General features: G+C 35.8%; 4 protein-coding genes across 8 annotated transcripts; 1 reads left to right on the forward strand and 3 right to left on the reverse strand.

The window, feature by feature from the left end:
• Positions 1-11: 11 nt before the first annotated feature.
• On the reverse strand, positions 12-1,452 carry LOC133879964 (thioredoxin-like protein Clot). The gene is made up of 2 exons (XM_062318796.1): positions 1,236-1,452; positions 12-416 (listed from the first exon to the last, which is right to left on the reverse strand). Exons 1-2 carry the CDS (start codon positions 1,378-1,380, stop codon positions 163-165), a joined length of 399 nt encoding a protein of 132 aa, XP_062174780.1. The 5' UTR covers positions 1,381-1,452; the 3' UTR covers positions 12-162.
• A 1,454-nt stretch (positions 1,453-2,906) lies between these two features.
• On the reverse strand, positions 2,907-5,559 carry LOC133880756 (small ribosomal subunit protein cS22). Of its 5 annotated transcripts, none has more exons than XR_009902394.1 (5): positions 5,107-5,559; positions 4,181-4,282; positions 3,771-4,070; positions 3,183-3,271; positions 2,907-3,067 (listed from the first exon to the last, which is right to left on the reverse strand). XR_009902394.1 is itself a non-coding variant. In XM_062319753.1 (5 exons), exons 1-4 carry the CDS (start codon positions 5,422-5,424, stop codon positions 3,233-3,235), a joined length of 759 nt encoding a protein of 252 aa, XP_062175737.1. In that variant the 5' UTR covers positions 5,425-5,559; the 3' UTR covers positions 2,907-3,067; positions 3,192-3,232. The 5 variants fall into 5 exon arrangements, 3 of the variants coding, with proteins under 3 accessions (XP_062175737.1, XP_062175736.1, XP_062175735.1); XR_009902393.1 differs by having other exon boundaries at positions 2,907-3,070; XM_062319753.1 differs by having other exon boundaries at positions 3,192-3,271.
• A 2,378-nt stretch (positions 5,560-7,937) lies between these two features.
• On the forward strand, positions 7,938-10,804 carry LOC133880078 (large ribosomal subunit protein eL6-like). The gene is made up of 4 exons (XM_062318961.1): positions 7,938-8,269; positions 9,210-9,316; positions 10,129-10,310; positions 10,419-10,804. The coding sequence occupies exons 1-4, from the start codon at positions 8,013-8,015 to the stop codon at positions 10,572-10,574; spliced, it is 702 nt and encodes a 233-aa protein (XP_062174945.1). The 5' UTR covers positions 7,938-8,012; the 3' UTR covers positions 10,575-10,804.
• Positions 10,805-11,312: 508 nt separating this feature from the next.
• Positions 11,313-14,978, reverse strand: LOC133880686 (FT-interacting protein 1). The gene is made up of 3 exons (XM_062319678.1): positions 13,479-14,978; positions 12,536-13,198; positions 11,313-12,453 (listed from the first exon to the last, which is right to left on the reverse strand). The coding sequence occupies exons 1-3, from the start codon at positions 14,916-14,918 to the stop codon at positions 11,491-11,493; spliced, it is 3,066 nt and encodes a 1,021-aa protein (XP_062175662.1). The 5' UTR covers positions 14,919-14,978; the 3' UTR covers positions 11,313-11,490.
• Between the last annotated feature and the right edge of the window lie 4,052 nt (positions 14,979-19,030).

A 19,030-nucleotide genomic window follows, 5' to 3' on the forward strand; every position in this document is an offset into this window, starting at 1 on the left:
AATAATATCACTTGCATGAAAACTTTATTTCATTGACTGGTAAGCTGCAATAGTATTAACCAGGCTTACAAGGATACAGAATGAACTACCAATAGATCAAAAAGATGCCCTGAAAAACATATGGAAGTCACAACCATCTTACATATGGGAAGCAATAAACAGTTAGTTGCCAGCAAGAAGGGCATCGATTTTATTTTCAATGTGTGCTTCATGGTCTTCAAGACGGCCTCGGATGGTGTCGTTTTCCCAGCGGACTAGTGTTGGAACTCCTGTGAGCTTAAGCCTCGAGTCTACTCTCCATGGATGCTGGGGATTCCTCCATGTTGGCCTATCTCCAACAAAAGCTCTCAAAAGCACAACATCATCTGATGTTGTCTCCAGCTTCTTGTAGATTACAGGTTCAGCTCTTACACAATCTGGAAAAGAAGAGGGCCAAAAATCAAGACATGATTACATACTGTACAGATCTCACAAGAAAACACTTTTAACTAGTAAATTCAGTCCAACGTTTTCATGCTTTTCATCAAGCAATGAATGAAAACTTCTTCCTCCAGAAAATTTTAAGATTAAAAGGACACATTTCCCCAAGAGTACACATTTTCTGTCAGCATTTCTGAGACTCAAGCTGTCATTACGGATTACCCTTCAAAGGGTCCAAAACAGAAGTGGAAAAGAAACTGAACTCAGAATGAATATTGCGTTTTTAAAAATCGGGTTTTGAAATAATTATCATACCGCACATTTTGAAATTGCTAAACCAAACGGACCCTTAAACCACGATTGTGATGGAAGGGAGAAGGTGCCAAATGAGCTATAGCTTATTGGCAATACAAACAAAGCAGGCACAAGCAGAATCTAAAGTTAACCCATGCTAGTACGTTTATTCTAAAATCAAAGCAACATTTAAACAAATGCAATGAATCTTACAGTCTTACTAGAAGTAATCAGATACAGAATACCCACAAAAGGTGAATAGCTAGCAGAACCATTCGCACATACATGGTGATACATAGTCTATCATGATCTACTTTTACTTTTTACAGACACATGTACACTATCATCATATACCCATATAAATCACAGAAAAGCAAGAGCTTCACAAGAATTTTATCTAATAATCAATACATCGTGACAAAAAACCAAAAACCCACAAACAATTTGCAACAAATAAAACGAAAAAAAAAAAAAAATCGCAAGATTTCTGTCATGGGGAAAGAGAACAATATATGGGTTACCAGGGCACCAGCTGAGAGAGGTAGAAGGGTCTTTGTCAGCCAAGAAGAGGATCAGATTGGCTTTGTTTTGGGGTGCTTCTGATCTGAACTTCTCAAACACGCTCTCAAAGCTTGACACAGTGGCGTCCAACAGCTTCAGCGGCATCTTCGGTTGCTCGAGGGTATGTTTGGGAAAGATGGAACAATAATGTTTTGCAGAGGATGAGGAACGCAACTGTCCGGGGTCTCCATTTTATAGGCAAATGGCAAATGGCTTCAATGCCCTTGCACGTGTTATTTGTGCTTGTTTTCTCCAAACCCTGTGTTTTGTTCGTGCCATCACCATGCACGGTTAAACATGATTTTGAATGATATGTCGTGGAGAAGAAAAGAAACAAGAATGAATTCTTGCGTGCGATTTTTTCTCTAAGAAAAGAGAAACAATACCCTTAGTGCTACGATCACACTGTGTTGACGTGACATTATAATAAGGTAATATAGATTAATAGTTCTTAAATTATCCCTTAGTAAAAAATTAAAATAAAAAATTATTAATTTATACCACGACAGCATATTTCACTAAGATTTTAATGCCCTCGACTAATAGAACGGTCTTTCTGCAACTACCGATTGGTAGTTGAAGAAGGTTGCATCACAAAAGTAATTTGAAAAAATTACAAATGGGGTGTCAATTCATGGAGGCAAATATAATTTTACTGTTTTTTTTTTTTATTATTCTTGATTATCTAAAAAAAGAATAAGAACATGAAATAAGCCAATAGCAAAATGAATAAATGGTTAATGGTGTATTGCTTTCATATAACTAGGTTTTTCTAACATTGTTTATATGTTTTTTTTTTACCCTTTTTTTCAACAAGTTTGGATTAGATTTGGACCTACAAGTAAATTTTATATAAATTTTAAGATTAACATAAGCCATAAGGTTAAAATATGAATTTGAATATTGTCCCAAAACTATTGATCCATTTGATTTAATCTTTGAAGTTTTTAAAACAACTCCATTTTTTTTTTCTTTCTTTCTTTCTTTCTTTTTTGATATTTGCTTAATTGCTTCTGTACTCAAGATGAGCCTGTGGTTTACAAAGACATAATCACTCAAGTGGACCAGAAGTAGGATATTAACATCGGATATGATTGAAAATATGAATGAAGGGAATCGAAGATCAAGTACTTGATAGCAAACAAAAACATATGAAAATTAAGAGTAATTTTAAATACCATCATTTTATCCTCAAGTTCATGTGACTTTTAAAATCACCATTAAATTTTGATTTAATGGTGATTTTGGAAGATAAAAGGAGAATAAAATGATAGCATAAAGCGTTACTTGAAAAATTAAAGATTAATGTGAAAATCACTTATGGTTTAGACATATGTCAGTATAATAGATTGAATTGAGAAAATTCCCCAGCCAAGCTAGGAGAAAAAATTTATCTATCTACTAAAGCCTTTCCCTTTTTTGTTTTGAGAAACTTCATTTGACAATGCTTTTTGTCCAAGCCTTTTGCTTTCTACCAAAAAAACAAAAGCATTAATAAGCAACTCAAAACACACACACACCAAAAAAAAAAAAAAAAAAAAAATCAAAACAACTTTCACTTTTATGTTAAATTAAAACATTTTTCCAAATAAAAAACATCCTCTAAAGAGTTTTGCCAAGCAAACTCATAATTGGTAATATTCAACAAAGCCAAGCTTGAACAATAGAAGGCTTGATTGAGCTCATTTATCATCAACTTGAAGAACGATCATTAACTAGAGGCACCAATTTGCCAGGCTTGGCATATTAGCCGTACTATATACTTTTTAATATCAGATGCACCAGTGGGCTTCTGCTGAGAAACAAGTGCAGAACCCTATCAGAAAAACAATCAGAACTATGAAAGAGACAAAGTACTAATTCCTAAAATTCATTTCAAGTGAAAAAAACCGTCCTCATTTTCATACAAAGGATACAAAATGGACATGCTCCAAACACCATGGTGCTCCCCCCTATTTCATGCCTTGTTTACGCGAATTGGTTGCCCTTCTAACGACTGCAATGAAGAAAGAATATTAGGGAATGAATTGTCCAAACAACAAGAAAGCCAATTTCGTGAAAAGGGTTCCAATTATTATCAACAAATATTGAATAGCTTCTTCATGAAAGACATGGGCTAGTGATGGCATCTTTAAAGATATAGCCAGTTCCCATGTATCTGATAAGTTGAGAATAAATCAAGGAAGATGAGAAAGCAGCACCGAAAGACATTATTATGGAGGCCTGTTCTATATCCATCCACGTCAATGATGGAAGGACATCATGGAAGATGAGGTAGAGGTATCATGACAGCAATCATGGAAGATTAGCTAGAGGCATCATGACAGCAATCAAAGATGGGAATCATAACTAACAGATCTGAATTTCTTGAAAAGTATTGGAATCACACAAACACAAGCCATCCACAAACATAACTAACCATCCGCATACCAGTGCCTATGTTTGTGCATAAACAAAGCTTCAACTAGGTAAAACAGGGGCAGTGAACAACTTACAGTGTTGTTCAAAGATGAGATCGCAGCTTCTACATCCTCCTCTGAAGAAAAGGTAACAAAGCCAAACCCAGTGGATTTTGAGGTCCCCGGAACCCGTGAAACCTTTGCACTAAGAACCTTTCCCTTCTCAGAGAAAAAGTTTTTGAGCGTATCTGCGGTTACTATCTTGGCAAGATTTCCTACATAAACCTTGTGGGGGCTGTCAACAAATTGGGATTCCTCTGCCTGGAGAAGTGACGAATCTACTGTCGTCAAAGGCTTTTCTGTTATATTTACTTTGATCTCACGTCCTCCAACTTCCTGTCATTAACATCATATTGGAACTCATTAGCCGTTCACCATAAAATGATGAATATTAGCATGTGGTGTTATATGATTTTAAATTTCTCGTTCAATAATTTTCAACGTACAGTTCCATTCAGTTTCTCAATTACTGCATTTGCATCCTCAACTGTCTTCATCACAACAAATGCAAATCGGCGGCTTCTTCCAGAGTACTTATCATACATCACCTATGAAAAAAAAAATGGAAAGAAGGTCATCTCAAATTGCCAGAGCAACCTATGTATTGAACTAAAAGCCCCTCAAATAACAAATCAAGTAGTTCCTTGTAGAGTACTTATCATACATCTACCATTCAACTGGTTATATGCTTACTAGTGTCATATGTTTCAGCTAAATTTAGAAGAAAAGGTCTTCTGATGGAGTACTATTAAACAGTGTAAGAAAAATATCATTTGTGTTCCCAGCTATTACTTGTTTCTCATTGGCCACAAGTAAAAGAACAATGCTCTAAACTTAAACTATCTCAATTCAAACAACTTCAGAAAAAAGGATTTTGTCCATGCTCCTAAATTTTTGTAAAAAGTAGGAGACACAAACCATAGCCATGACGAACTTAAAAGGATAAAAAGAAGAGGAGTAGTTCCATCTACACCCAACCACTGCTTTCCACCACTTCACAGAAATCAGTTTGTATCACTGAACATAACCCAAAATCTATTTCAGTCTAATTCACCATTTTAAGACCTTAATTTATCCAAAACACACACACACGAATTTCTACCAAAAGACTTTTTTTTTTTTTTTTTTTATCTTTCGAAACATACACATAAGAACTTCTGCCAAAAGACATGTTTTTTATCTTTCAAGTGAGAACACACACACAAAATAATTTCTAACATTTTATCCTTCACGCAAGGGCATATGATAATATCCCAAATACCATATTAACAAAACTTAACTTTTTCAGTAACCTAATAATCAAAACAGCACAACAACTCCACACAACACTGAAACTTCAAAACTGCGAGACAATTTTTCAGAGGCAAAATACCTCAGCTTTCTCCACAGCACCGTGCTCCTCGACAATCCGGGTGAGCTCGGCGTTGTCCACGGTCCTCGGAATGTTGCCTACATACAATCTCCTCGCAGCCACCGAGGACGGGTCAACCGAAGCAACCTGGGTCTCCTCGGCTACAGCGAAGAGCAGAGTTTGGGAGCGCTTGTGGGTGAGAATGAGAGGTAACGAAGTGAGCTTTGGAAGGTTTTGGAAGTGGGTTTGGAGGTGGAGCTTTGGTGGGAGTGTGAGGGGTTTTGTGGGGTTGTGGAGGAGATTGGGAGGGGAGAGCTGTAGGGATGAGACTGAAGCCATCTCTTTTGCAGGAAGTGGAGTGAGAGTTCTGGTATTGAGGAGAGAGAGATGGAGAAGAATGGGTTTGTGGCTTTTTGGTTTGTCTCTCACATTATCTGGTTGAGGCTTTTTGGTTTGTTTGTGGGTTTAGCCGTTTAGGCCAGGCCTACAGGCTACAATACAATAAGTCAATAAATATAAAGAAAAATAATATATATCTTTATATATATAAATAAATATATTTGTAATTTTTTATTTATTTATATAAATTTGGGCTTAAAAAGACTGGATCGGACCAGCCTATAAGGCTTTTATGGATATTGGACCTACTATTGGACCTACTTGGGCAAACAAAATATTAAAAAAGAGGAATGCTACATATCATCCCCTTGTTCTCCTTTTGTCATCCCAAAATTGATGTGGCTATTAAAATCATCATTAGATCAAAATCCAACAATGATCTATCATAAATTCAATGGTGATTTTAAGAGCCACATCAATTTTGGAATGACAAAAGGAGGACAAGGGGATGATATGTAGCATTCCTCATTAAAAATAATTATTTATAGGAAAAAATATAAAAAAGTCATCAATTACCAATTTTTTTTTTTTTTTAAAATGCCTCACAAATTGACATGTGTGACACTTTAATACGTCGAACTATTATTTTATAGTAAATAAGCCATTCCATTAGAATTGACCGTTAGGTTGGATGAAACACTTCTATTTTTCTTCCTGTAATATATCCCATGGGCTGGGGTGGTTGCAGGCCACCCCCAAAGGTGGTTGGGGGTGGTTCACGACCACCCCTAGTGGCTAGCCACCCCCCTTCTCATTCTAGTGGCCAAATAATTTTTATTTAAAAAAGAAAAATAAATTTAGTATTAATATTAAAATTTGTAAATTTGATTTTCAATTGTCAAAGTGAAGGCATTTTCGGAAGATTATGGTCAAATTTTGTTTTTTCCATCTATTATAATGGGAATGCTAACGGATTGACATTTTTGCCACAAAATAGTAGTTTGATGTATCAAAATGTTACACTTATCACTTTGCGAGATTTTTTATTTTTATTTTTAAATGACTAGTAATTGAAAGGGCTCTTTTATATATATATATATATATATATATATATAGAAAAATGTTTGGTTTTATTCTTCTATCCATTTCCGCACAAGAGATGTGCCGACCACATGTGAGTTTCACAGATTCAATGATGAATGTGTAAGAGAGATGCGCAAGAGAATGACACCAAATACATTTGAAAGAGTCATTTGAATTTTTTGTTATAAAAAAAGTAGGGTTAAATACTCTATTGGTATTTGAGTTTTAAGCATTTTTAAATTTAGCACCTGAGTTTTTATTTGTATTATAGGTAGTACCTAAATTATGGGTAAAAACCTATTTGTTACCTCTGTTAGATTTTTCGTCATAAAATTAATGGTCTGCCACATGTAAAATTTAAAATAAATATAATAAAATAATACTTTTTTTTAAATAAATAAATAAATTGAAAAAAAGAAAATAAAAAAGAAGAGGGGTGGTTGAGCCACCCCCCTTGGCCACCATGGGAGTGGCTAGCCACCCCCATTTTGGCCAAACCGAACCACCCCCATGGCTTTTGGGGGTGGTTTGACCATCCTCAAAGATCAAACCCTCTAATTTTTTTTTTTTTTGAGGGTTTGCCCATGGGGTGACCGAACTACCCTCGTGGACCAACCAGCCTGGCCAGCCAACCCTCTTTTTTTTTTTTTTTTCCAATTTTTTTTTTAAAATTGTATTATTTTATTATTTTTATATAATTTTTAATTTTTTATATTGTGCCACGTGTCAACCTCAACGGTTAACACGTGGCAGACCATTAATTTTAGGGTTAAATACATATTTGCCCCTGTGCTTTACGACCTTTATTTTTTGCCCCCTCAGTTTCACTTTTTATCAATTTTGGTACCTGTGGTATATAAAAAGATGGAAATGGTACCTCCGTCTGATTTTCCGTCCAAAACTAACGTCCACCCACGGCATTTTCTGTTATGTTGTTGTCTGGATGTTGTTGGAAACGATGTGTAAAGAATTGGGTTCTGGGCTTCAAATTTTTAGGTACCCAATGATGTGGGTGAACGTTAGTTTTGGACGGAAAATCAGACGGAGGTATCATTTCCGTCTTTTCATATACCACAGGTACCAAATTTGATAAAAAATGAAATTGAGTGGGTAAAAAATAAAGGTCGTAAAGCACAGGGGGCAAATATGTATTTAACCCTTAATTTTATGACAAAAAATCTAACAGAGGTACCAAATGAGTTTTTATCCTTAACTCAGGTACCATCTATGATACAAATGAAAACTCAAGTATTAAATTTAAAAACGCTTAAAACTCAAATAATAATAGAGTATTTAACCCTAAAAAATTAAAATCTCAAAGCCCAAGCCCAAGCCTGAGATAGGCCTGCTCTTAAGCCCATTAGGGTTTTCTAGGGCTTTCTCACCCCGACCCGCCTATATGTACATTATATATATAACCCTCGCAAACTAGGGTTTTGCGGTAGAGCCTCCCATTTTCGTTCACTCACTCACAGAGACCAAGAGAGAGGGAGAGAGAGCAATCAATGGCGCCGAAGCAGAGAACACCGAAGGTGAGCAGGAACCCTGATCTCATCCGTGGGATTGGGAAGTACTCGAGGTCTAAGATGTACCACAAGAGAGGCCTCTGGGCCATCAAGGCCAAAAACGGCGGAGTTTTCCCTCGCCACGATGCCAAGCCCAAGGCTCCCTCTCCGGCCGAGAAGCCCCCCAAGTTCTACCCCGCCGATGATGTCAAGAAGCCCCTCGTCAACAAGCGTAAACACAAGCCTACCAAGCTCAGGTATATCTATCTGTCTACCTTTATATATGGGTGTATATGTGTGTCTATGCTCACAATTGAATGTATCGAAGATTGGGTTCGTTTGGGTACTCCGTGGTTGCTGAGAAGATGTGGGAAAATTGTGGTTTTAATTGCTTCTGGGTAGTTTTTATTTCGATGAATCTCTCTCTTTTAGGGTATGATATTTGCAATTATATGTATTTATTGGTGTATATATGGTTATTGGGTTCTGAGTACTGGTTGGTTGCCGAAAATGTGGGGAAAATGTATTTTTTTAAAGCTTTGTACTTATCATTTTTCTTTGGGTTAGTTTCATTTCAATGAATCTATTTTTTTTGTTAATATTTATATACAAATCCACAACTATATGTATCTATGGTTGTTACATGGATTATTTTGGGCATTGTTTGGTTGCTGGAAAGATGTGGGGAAAATGTTTAGATTTGCATGTCCACATGTATTTGTGAGTGTTTCACTTATTAATTTGCTCGTGGGTATTTTTCATTCCAATGAATCACTTTCTGGGTTGATCTTATCGGACTTATGGATTTATAAGTGTTGGTCTATGTACCCATTCTTTTGGTGGTGGTCGATCTCAGTTGATTGAAAATGTGGGAAATGGTGGAAGTTATAATCATGATTGGTATATATGTGTATGCCTATCTAGTTTGTTTGTAGGGTTTACAATTTGGTTTATTTTTGTGAAAATGTGGGACAGAGGATAAAATGGCTGAATCTGATGGCATTTCTGTTACCTAGGATAAACAAGTAATTAATTTTAATTTAAAAGAGATGGGTGCAATCAATTAGATGAATTGAATTGGGATTTTCATTTTCTTGTACCCCAGATATAAATTTCTAATTGACAAGTGTAATTATGTTTTGTCTTATGTGGTTTTCTATTTTTGGAAATTTATTTATTTATTTATTCAATTTCTAGGGCTAGTATCACTCCGGGTACTGTGCTGATCATACTTGCTGGGAGGTTCAAGGGAAAGAGAGTTGTTTTCCTGAAGCAGCTGCCATCTGGATTGCTTTTGGTCACTGGTGAGTGGTGTTTTGTTTTGGTTTGTTAAGTATACATATTTTGACCGATTAGTTAATGTTATAGGATAAATAATCGAAGAGGCCATTCCAACTTGAGTTGCTTGTTTCTGTACATTTGGGTCTCCTGCTTGCAAATTTAAGTGGTAGTGTCCCATTGTGGTTGTGGTTCGAGCACATCATGTGATTGATATTAAAGTTTCTAAGTGTATTAGCAATATGTATGTGCATGTGGTAATTGCCCAACCAGAACTTTCAACACAGTTTTTGTGCAAACTTGGTTCTGAAATGATGAGTTTTTTTTTTTCTCAAGTAGATTTATCTTGTAGGTTTCTTAGGAACCAAATGGGATATTTTTGGGAGCATATTTGTGGTTGGATTTGATTGTGGGTGTATAATGAGATTTATATTTTTGTGTGGTTGATATGCATATGCTATTTTTCTCATTATAAACAGATTAAACTAACGTAACATTAAATGGTGGTGAATATCTCAAAACAGTCTTCAGTTATTAGAAATTTGCCACGTTCAGCAATCTTTCAAATTCAAATTAGATCAAACCACAGGTAGCCTAACGGTTTAAGAAGTATATTGTGGTGATTAGTTTTTCTGGTTGGTCTTGAAAAATTGGTAATGCAGAAGCAACTTTTCTCTAATTGTTTTTGGAATAATGTATTAGATGAGTGCTGGTTTTGTGGATCATTAGATTTTGATGCACTTCAATTACTGAAAAGGTTGGGGCCATTAATTGCCTTTGCCCAATGTCACAAATTTTATTTATGGCTTTGCTAATATCTTTTAACTTACCAATGCAGGACCATTCAAGATTAATGGTGTTCCTCTAAGACGGGTGAATCAGTCTTATATGATTGCTACTTCCACAAAGGTGGATATCTCTGGTGTTAACTTGGATAAGTTTGATGACAAGTATTTTGCCAAGGAAGCCCAGAAGAAGAAAAAGAAGGGAGAAGGCGAGTTTTTTGAGGCAGATAAAGAGGTTTGTTTGTTAATTTTGATTGTATTTGCAGTGAATCGTGGGATTTTTTTTATTTTTTTTTTGTGTTTGTTTGTTCAGATTTCCTATTATCTTTTTTTGAAATTGTAGGAGAAGAATGTGCTCCCACAAGAGAAAAAAGATGACCAGAAAACAGTGGATACACCATTGATAAAATGCATCGAGGGAGTTTCAGAATTGAAGGCCTACTTGGCTGCAAGGTTCTCTCTGAAGTCGGGCATGAAACCCCATGAGCTGAAGTTCTAGATTGAGACACTGGGATGTGTTAGGATTGAATCTTCGTTACCTTGTTTTGTTTTGCTTGAACTTTGTCGTAGCGGATGTACTCTTCAAGTTCCATTGGTAATAGACAGCTAAATTTGATGTTGTGTTAGGTGATGCATTGTTCAAGAAATTTTCCATTTTCCAATTTTGTTGTGGGGATGCAAGTGCAACTCACTACTGATATAATATGATGTGTGATTTGTTCTTCGATATATATGGTTGCATGGGGATGTTCCAGAAATTGTTTCCCAGATTTTGAGAGTTAATATGGGTTTACCTGCCCAAACAAGTTTTAGGCCATTTGCTTCGCTTGCCTGCATGGACAGGTGGGGTATGTAGTGTCTCGGAGAAATTCTTGTTTGAATTCCTAGCAATCCAAGGAGCAAAAATGTGGAGGATCTGGATACCGTCATTTATGCCAACTTTATAAAACTTGTGATTGTCCTTCAACTTCTTATTACAAGCTATTTACAATTTTTCTAGAACTTGGTGACTTTTTTCCAATCACATGCTAGTAAAAGTAATGCTCATCTTTTTATTTTGTCTTCCTAAAGTGATTTGTCTTTTAAAATTGTTATTGAAATTTGAATTAATTTCGTTACTTTTTTGGAATAAGTGGGGATAGAAGTCTTAATTCTATAATTACTCTAATCATTAATATTGAATGAAAGAATTGTAAATGATTTACATGCTAAATTAAGCCCTGCCTCATACCAATGAGCACGTCATAGAATTGAATATTTTACCTTAGATTACGTCCTGAAAAAGAAAAAAGAAATTTAAAACTTTCCATTTATTGAAACTCACACGATACAGAGGGTAAAATCACAGGAACGAAGCAATAAACCAAAATAAAGTAATGACAACCACTTTCTCATGAACTCGGACGCATTTAGTATCATAGTAAGCTATCTGTTCGAGCTGACAATCTCTTGAAGAAATTGCTTGGTACAGAAGGTAGCTTGCTCCGAAACCTAGGGTGCCGCAAGTAATACAAGCCTGCAAGCAGAGCCACCACTCTGAAGGGTGTCACATAAAGCACCACAGCTGCACAAAGAGAGAACAACACGAAAAGGCTAGTTGCTCTTGGGTCTCTCCAGCTGAGCAGAGACTGAAATCTCTCCCCCTGCGTTGCAATGTCGCCCACCACTGTTTGAATCCTCCCTGCAACACCTCTCAGCCTGTCATACCTCATTCGAACTATGTCATGCGGTCTTGAAGTAGGAAATGTGTCAAATTCCTCATCAAGCTCATCAGGGTGCACTGCCTCTGCCCACGAGACTTTAGTATCCATATGCGGCGGGTGCCGCGCCCGGAACCTATAGTTCCATAACCCGATGAGGAACATATAGAGGAAGAGGGTTGGAAGAATCAGCTCTGGATACCAAATCAGTATCAGAAATAGTATATGAACCAAAACTGATGTGATGGGGTTCTTCCAGTCGCAAACATCGCCGAACCATCGGCTCATAGAAAACAATCCGGAAAGAAGCGACATGACTCGAAAGAAGTTAGCTTTGCTTCTTCTCATACTCCACATGTGGGAATCTACATCTAACATGTACTCTATCACTTCTTTTCTGAGAGGCGGTTCGGCTCTACCAAGCCTTACTGCCACAATATTCATGGCTTGGTATCTTAAATTGTCTACTTGATTCACTGTGAAGGGATGCAAGTAATGCATTTTTGGAAGCAAGGGATGCCCATAAATATAAACCATGCTGGCTAGAGAAAGGGTGGTGAAACGAATGGCTAGTTGGAGCTCTCCCATTTTCTTTACTCCATGTGGTTGAAGAACAAGAAGGGGGTAAGAATGTGTGTATACTCGATGGGCTTCTAGTGTTGATAGCCGAATACGTACCTGTTAGAATATGAGTTAAATGATTAAATTTATCTATTTCTATCAGCTTAAACTTTTGAAACAAGTGGTGATTTAACGGTACCTTTCCTATCCGGGAATCTCTTGCTGCAGTGCCAGCAGTTGTCTTCTCACCTCCACCCAAGTGGCAGTTGTCGAAAACTCCCAATGTTATCACTGTGCAGGGGTCGTAAACTTCCCATGTGTACTGCTCATTCCATTTGGGATTGAAGGCGTCAAGGATTGTTCTGGTTCGAACCCATTTCTGGCCATACTTAGCTACACAATAAGCATCTGTACTCCCTCGGCCATCTTTCATCTTCATTGGGAGAAGCCCCTGTGCACTCAAAATGCCCACTTCCAATATCCCAATGGGCTGTTTCCAGAGCTGCTTTGCCGTTGGCCTTTGATCACTTATGTACATAGTCGATTCATCTAATACATGGTATCCACCTTCAAGACAAACTCTTAGGTGAATTCTGCTTGAAAACTTGAGCTCCTTCCGCCTGTCAGCTTCCAAGACTCCAAAACCATATTTCTCAAGATTGAACCATCGAGTATGAACTGGCCGGTGGTCAAGCCGCCTCTCAAACATGTCAAGTGGCAGGGTTATCTTCCCTAACACCTCGTCTTTCGTAGCGTGCAAACGATCCTCAACAGTAACGAACAGCTGCTCCTCGAAAGGCTCAGCTGCCACAAAGACTAAATCTTCATTCCAAAGTGGGTTAGTGGTGCGAGTTGGACATACCTGGTACAATATTGTTTAAATGATTTAATTTATCATTTCTTATAAGCTTAAACTTTTGAAATAAATGGTGATTTAACATTGTATTAGATCCAAAAGTCCTGAATTCGAACCTTATCTTTGTCATTTACCTCTCATTTCAATTAAATATTCCATGTATTAGACTTCTCTTATCAAGGAGAAGTTTGAAACCACACGTGAGTGGGAGTAATTTTGATTAAATGAATAAATTTATTATTTCTTATAAGCTTAAACTTTGGGATAAGTAATGATTTAACAATACCTTGGTTTTCAGCACTTGGTTTCCGACCTGAGCTTTAACAAAAACTTCTGGAAGGCGGTTTCTGTCATTGGGCAGCACGTCCTGAGCTTCAATGACATTTACTCTGAGGTACCACAATTTGGGAGATACATAAACCTTTGATCGGATGTTAAAAACACCTTCTCCATAAACAGCAGCAGCATCAGAATTCCATGACTCTGGGAAGGCTTCATCAGCTTGTGTTCCCATCCAAACTGCAACCATGATCTCACCCTTTACCTTCCCTTGTCCACGCCGGTCCTCCAATTTGTACCACTGAGGAGCCAGTGCACTGTCAGGTGGAACTCTGGTTGGAATCTCATTCAAGTCAAAAACTACCCTTCCAAGATAATCATCCCTTCCCACCATTTCTTTATCCTTCACAAAAACCTCTAGTACTGATGACTGAATGCGTTCTTTTGAGAATGAAAAGACCTGATGCCACTCTGGATTCATTTTCTTTTCAAAATGCTTTGTTCTTCCCTTATAGTTCCCCAGCTTGACTTCAACATAAGGATCACAGCTACCAGTAATGGAGCTGGGAGGAAGATCTTTTGCTTTCACAACTCGAACATATAGATAAAACGACTGCTCAACAAGGTCATATGTGCTTGTGAATCTCTCACTGCTCAACCACCCTCTTCCGCCGAATCCTGCACTATTTGGCCACCTCTCACCAAGTTGTGGGTTGGTGTCCTTCAAGTCGTAGTCCTCTTGGAGGCTAGAATGAGCTTGTGGATTGCCTTGGCGCATGGTGAATGGGACGCCTGGCTGCTGCAGAGACTGGTGCTTGTATATATGTTGGCCTCTTCCTGCTCTTTCTTCTTCAGGTTCCTTGATTTCCTGTGTCTCTTTAGCAAGTTCAGCACCAGTAGGCTTGACTGCTGCAATAGTGGAACTAGAATTGCTTATGACAGCAACATTTGGAGTTTCAATAACAGGAACTTCTGCTCTGGGAACAGCTGCTAATGTTTTACTATGGAGATTTGTATTTTCCGAAATGGGAGGAGTATTAAGAGGAGGTGGAGGGCTAGAACTAGACTCTGGTGAAAGATAGATTTTTAGGCCAATCTCTCCTTTTACAGGTGAGAAGAACCACTTCCTTTCTAACTGGAATCTTTGATAAGCTTCCTCACCTTTCTTGACAATATTTGAGCAAGGAAATCTTACTCGACCAAGGAAGTTTCTACCAGGAATTGGTTTTCTCTCATTGTAAACAGAGATTTCTATGGCTTGGTGGTTTTTGGTTTCGTCGAAATCAAAGATAAGTTTCTGGTTCCAAATGGGTTTGAGGTTCTTTGGGATAGTTTTGGTTCTGCTTAACTGGTTTTCAAAATCAACTTCTACATATGAACTGGCTGACCCTTCACCATCCTTAGGCATAAGATCATGAGCATCCACTACTTCCACCACCAGCTTCATTCTCCTTTTCTTGCTTACTTTGCCCCTGCAAGAAGCAACGAGGAAGTAGCACCTAAAAAGAAACCTCAAACTCTATTCGGAAGCAAAGTTCTATTTAAGAAGGCAAAGATAAAAAGAAGTACTAGTTAAAGGTCTTTTTCTGCCTCATTGGTGGCTGGTGTTTTTTTGGATGAAGCAAGGAACGGTTTGATGGAGAAGCTGCCAGTACATTCTGTAGTACTTCTGTAGAAACCCAAAGAAGGACTGGAGAAAATTGGAGGGAAAGCATAAAACTTTATTGGCCTTTCCTTTAGTTTCCAAGTATAGTAAAAATCAGAGGGTTATTTTCCCATAATTCCAAATCGTTGGTCAGTTAGGTTACAAAGAGATTGAATTCTTACATCACAGAATACAAGCTCTCTTTTCCTTTCTCCCAATAGTTAGGGTTAAATGTTATTTTGATACCTATGCTTATGACCATTATCAAATAGCCACCTCGGTTTTAAACATTACCACACGTGATATCTTGATGTGACAGTTTGTTAATACTTTGAACAGAATACGGACGAAGGGACTAAATTTATTAATTAGACAAACCCCAAGTACCACATGTAATAATTTTTGAAACTGAAGTGACAATTTGATAATGGTCCAAAGCATATGCAACAAAATAGCATTTAACCCCACTAGTTAAACGGGGTATTATGTTTTTATGCAAAAATGGAGAGAACCCAAAAAAATATGGGGTGGCCGGTTTGGCTTTAGATGCTTACGTCCACCACTGATGGTACCATATAAAAATTTATGCATCCATACTAATACATTTTTACTTGTAAAAGCCCTTCATTCGCTAACCATGTTCAACTTTGTACATGACATCCCTTTCTTCTTTGGGCAGCAATGCCAAAGTGATGGAAAGAAAGTAAAGGCAAGATGGAGCTGAAAGAAATCAAAAGCAGCTTAAGCGCTTGTGACCATGGCCAAAAATGCTTTTTCCTGTGCTTTATTCTCTTACTTTACTCATAATTATTATGTCGTCTCTTCCCTTGTTTAGACCAATATTGAAGTTGATGACACATCTTTTTAGCCGGCTAAATTCTTTCTAAAGTTATTCATATTAAAATATTAATTAAACAATTAAATTAATTTTTTTTTATAAACTTAAACTTTTGGGACAAGTAATGGCTTAATTAAGACTTTGAGGTGATCCATAAGAATGGTGTTCGGGGGCAGTATAATTTTTATTACAAGTTACTTACAAACTGACGTGACAGTCCACACGATACTTATCACGTTAGCTGCTGAACAATTAAAATTATCTATCAAATTTTTTCACCCCCTCAGTCACATGAATTTGTAAGGAAATTATAATAGAGTTTTCATTTAAATTAAGTTGGAAGATTTTTTTTTTTAATTTGGTTTATTAAATTAATATGCCGGAAAATAAACGTAAAAAATCATGTGTATTTTAAACATGTTAATTTAATAGACTATGTTAAAAAAAAAAAAAAAAAAAAAATTTCTTCTAACTTAATTTAGAGAAAAATTGAATCCATCTAGGACCATTCAATTATGTTGATCATCGGCCAGAAGCCTCCAACAATATCTTTTTAATCTTCATTTGCTTAGGTTATTTTCTTAAATTTTAGATTGTGCACCCTTCATAATAAAGTATTTGGGGTAATCATTGTCTTCTTGGAAGTTCACAATCTCCTTTTCATTCAAATGGCAGGTTTATATTTGTGCTATGTGGGGTTGATTGTCTGGCTGTTAAAAGTTCATTTTGCTTTATCTTACAATGAGCCTGAACAAATCAATAGCAAACAAATGGCAGATTTTAGTAAAAGATGAAGGTCAGTAATAGGTTAACACACTGTAACAATCATGGTGAACAGACCCAACTCTTTCAAAGGTTATATCTGTTTAACAGATACAACTGCAGACTCTTTCAAATATTATATCTGTTTAACAGATATAATTGCAGTGGTGCAGGATTTGAGTTGCCGATTTTGCTCTCTCTATCTCTCTCTCCCAAACCTTGTTAGGGTATTCTCCCATAGGATAAACACCCTAACGGAAAAATTATAACCATTATGAAATGCTGCTATTCTTCTTGTTAATAATGAACTCAAGTTCATTTGTGCTTATGCTTTGGAATTTCAAAAATGAAACAAATTCAGGTTAGATGTTTGCGCACTCAATGATGCGCGCGCTGCTTTGGTTGATCATGCTTATAATGGGTGTTAGCCTTGAGCTTTGGAGCTTGTGCTTAGGCCCAAAATTGTGGAGTGATAGTGGCCTCCTACTGTATTATAGGCCTGACTATGAAGGTTAGATGAACTAAATGATTAAATTTATTTTAACTTGTTATAATTATTGGTAGAATATTAATTAAATGATTAAATTTATTATTATTTTTTTATTAATTTAAGATTGTGAATAATTAGTAATTTAACATGATATCAGAGTAAAAATTATGAGTTCAAACATTATATCCCTCTTCATCTCTCATTTCAATATTTTCACATGTGTTGAGTTTCACTTATTAAGAGGAAGTTAGAATATTAATTAAATAATTAAATTTATTTTTTTCTATCAACTTAAACTTTTGAAATAACTAATAATTTAATAATTACAAATGATCTATTTAATTGTGGGGCTTAAGGCATTATATCATCTTTTGATTTTAAAAGAAAGAGTGATGCTATAAATTAAATATATATTTTTATCCCAATTAATGTTGACGTGACAATTCAATCAACCTTTAAATTTTTATTTTTTATAATTGTAAAATAAAAATGTAGTTCATAGTATTAGTATAAAGGAAAATTATCATTGGCACAATACTTCCTACTGATATTATATATTATGTTCTCACTCCAAGAATTTCATAGGCTCACAGTGTTGAATTTTAGTGATTTTGCTCACTTATACTTTAAAATATTTTATTAAACTCTGGGAGGAATCCACCAAATCTCTTTATTTGAATTTTGAAATTATAAGATTAGCAAAAAGAAAAAGGTTCATACTGTTAGTAAAATTGGTGCTCAACAGTAGTGAATGGGTTTACTTTCACAGCTATGCCATTTAAAAATTAGTAATGCAAAATTAGGGATCATTACATACTTAGGATCCTACAAATTTTACTATAATTCTTTACAAACTCATTTGACGGTTTATGTGAGTACTACATGGTATTATATAAGTGAAAATGATTAAGCAATAAAATTTGACAAGTAAATTTAATTATTTTGGTGGCCGACGTGATAAATATCACGTGAACTATAACGTCACTATGAAAAAATGATAATAAAAGCTGCATTACTCTTAAACACCGATTTGCCTAGTTGTTTTCTTGCTCACCAAGACTTAACATGGGCTAAATTACATGAATTTATTGCCTTTGTTAAGGGAAATCTTAATTATCTTTGAGATTTTTTTTTTTAAAAAAATAAAATAAAATTGGAAGGGTTCATTTACATCTTCCATAAGTTGCTAAAACTAGGGGAAGAAGTCATAACTCTTCTAGTTCAGTGTTGAGAAAAATGTCAAGTTAATAGGAGAATGCTTATATTATATTTGAAATTAATTCATAAGAAATTCCAAGAAAATATGAATCCTAGAAGAATTTCGCTTCAATGGAATAATTTTATGTAATAAATTTGAAATAATATCGCATACTTAATCCACCTATATCAATAAGGATAATGGGGTCCATAACTTGAATATGAGTGTACTCAACAGAAAATATAAAACTCAAAACATGAAAAAAAGAAAAAGAAAAAGAAAAAGAAAAGGGATTGACACATCAATCTAACATGTACCCTAACAACACTTACAGCGAATTGTGAGATTATCAACCACAATTTTTTTTTTTTGAATTCCAAATAAATGATAAAAAGAAAAAATAATCCAAGAATTTTGTATAGGCAAAAGTTTTTATTTAAATTGGGTTGGAGAGATTTTTTTCAATTCAACCTATTAAATTGACATCGTTCTTAAAATATATAATTTTTATATACATTTTTAAAATTATGTGAGAATCATATGTTCTAAAGAAAAATATTAATTTAATAAACCGGAGTAAAAAAATTGATTCTAAATTTCTAACCCAATTTAAAAGAAAATTTTAG

The sequence above is a fragment of the Alnus glutinosa genome, chromosome 10 (genome assembly GCF_958979055.1).
Source record: "Alnus glutinosa chromosome 10, dhAlnGlut1.1, whole genome shotgun sequence".
Lineage (NCBI taxonomy): Eukaryota > Viridiplantae > Streptophyta > Magnoliopsida > Fagales > Betulaceae > Alnus > Alnus glutinosa.

Bases quoted from the DNA above. Each gene is read 5' to 3' on its own strand.
- LOC133879964 (XM_062318796.1), bottom strand. From the start codon at position 1,380: ATGCCGCTGAAGCTGTTGGACGCCACTGTGTCAAGCTTTGAGAGCGTG. The intron at 417-1,235 runs GTAACCCATATA...CTTCTTTTCCAG, and splicing joins CTCTCTCAGCTGGTGCCCTG to ATTGTGTAAGAGCTGAACCT.
- LOC133880078 (XM_062318961.1), top strand. From the start codon at position 8,013: ATGGCGCCGAAGCAGAGAACACCGAAGGTGAGCAGGAACCCTGATCTC. The intron at 8,270-9,209 runs GTATATCTATCT...TTCAATTTCTAG, and splicing joins CACAAGCCTACCAAGCTCAG to GGCTAGTATCACTCCGGGTA. The intron at 10,311-10,418 runs GTTTGTTTGTTA...TTGAAATTGTAG, and splicing joins TTTTTGAGGCAGATAAAGAG to GAGAAGAATGTGCTCCCACA.
- LOC133880686 (XM_062319678.1), bottom strand. From the start codon at position 14,918: ATGAAGCTGGTGGTGGAAGTAGTGGATGCTCATGATCTTATGCCTAAG. The intron at 13,199-13,478 runs GTATTGTTAAAT...ATATTGTACCAG, and splicing joins ACCAAGTGCTGAAAACCAAG to GTATGTCCAACTCGCACCAC. The intron at 12,454-12,535 runs GTACCGTTAAAT...ATATTCTAACAG, and splicing joins GAGATTCCCGGATAGGAAAG to GTACGTATTCGGCTATCAAC.
- LOC133880756 (XM_062319753.1), bottom strand. From the start codon at position 5,424: ATGGCTTCAGTCTCATCCCTACAGCTCTCCCCTCCCAATCTCCTCCAC. The intron at 4,283-5,106 runs GTATTTTGCCTC...TTTTTTTCATAG, and splicing joins GTGCTGTGGAGAAAGCTGAG to GTGATGTATGATAAGTACTC. The intron at 3,272-3,770 runs GTAAGTTGTTCA...TCTTCATTGCAG, and splicing joins TCTCATCTTTGAACAACACT to TCGTTAGAAGGGCAACCAAT.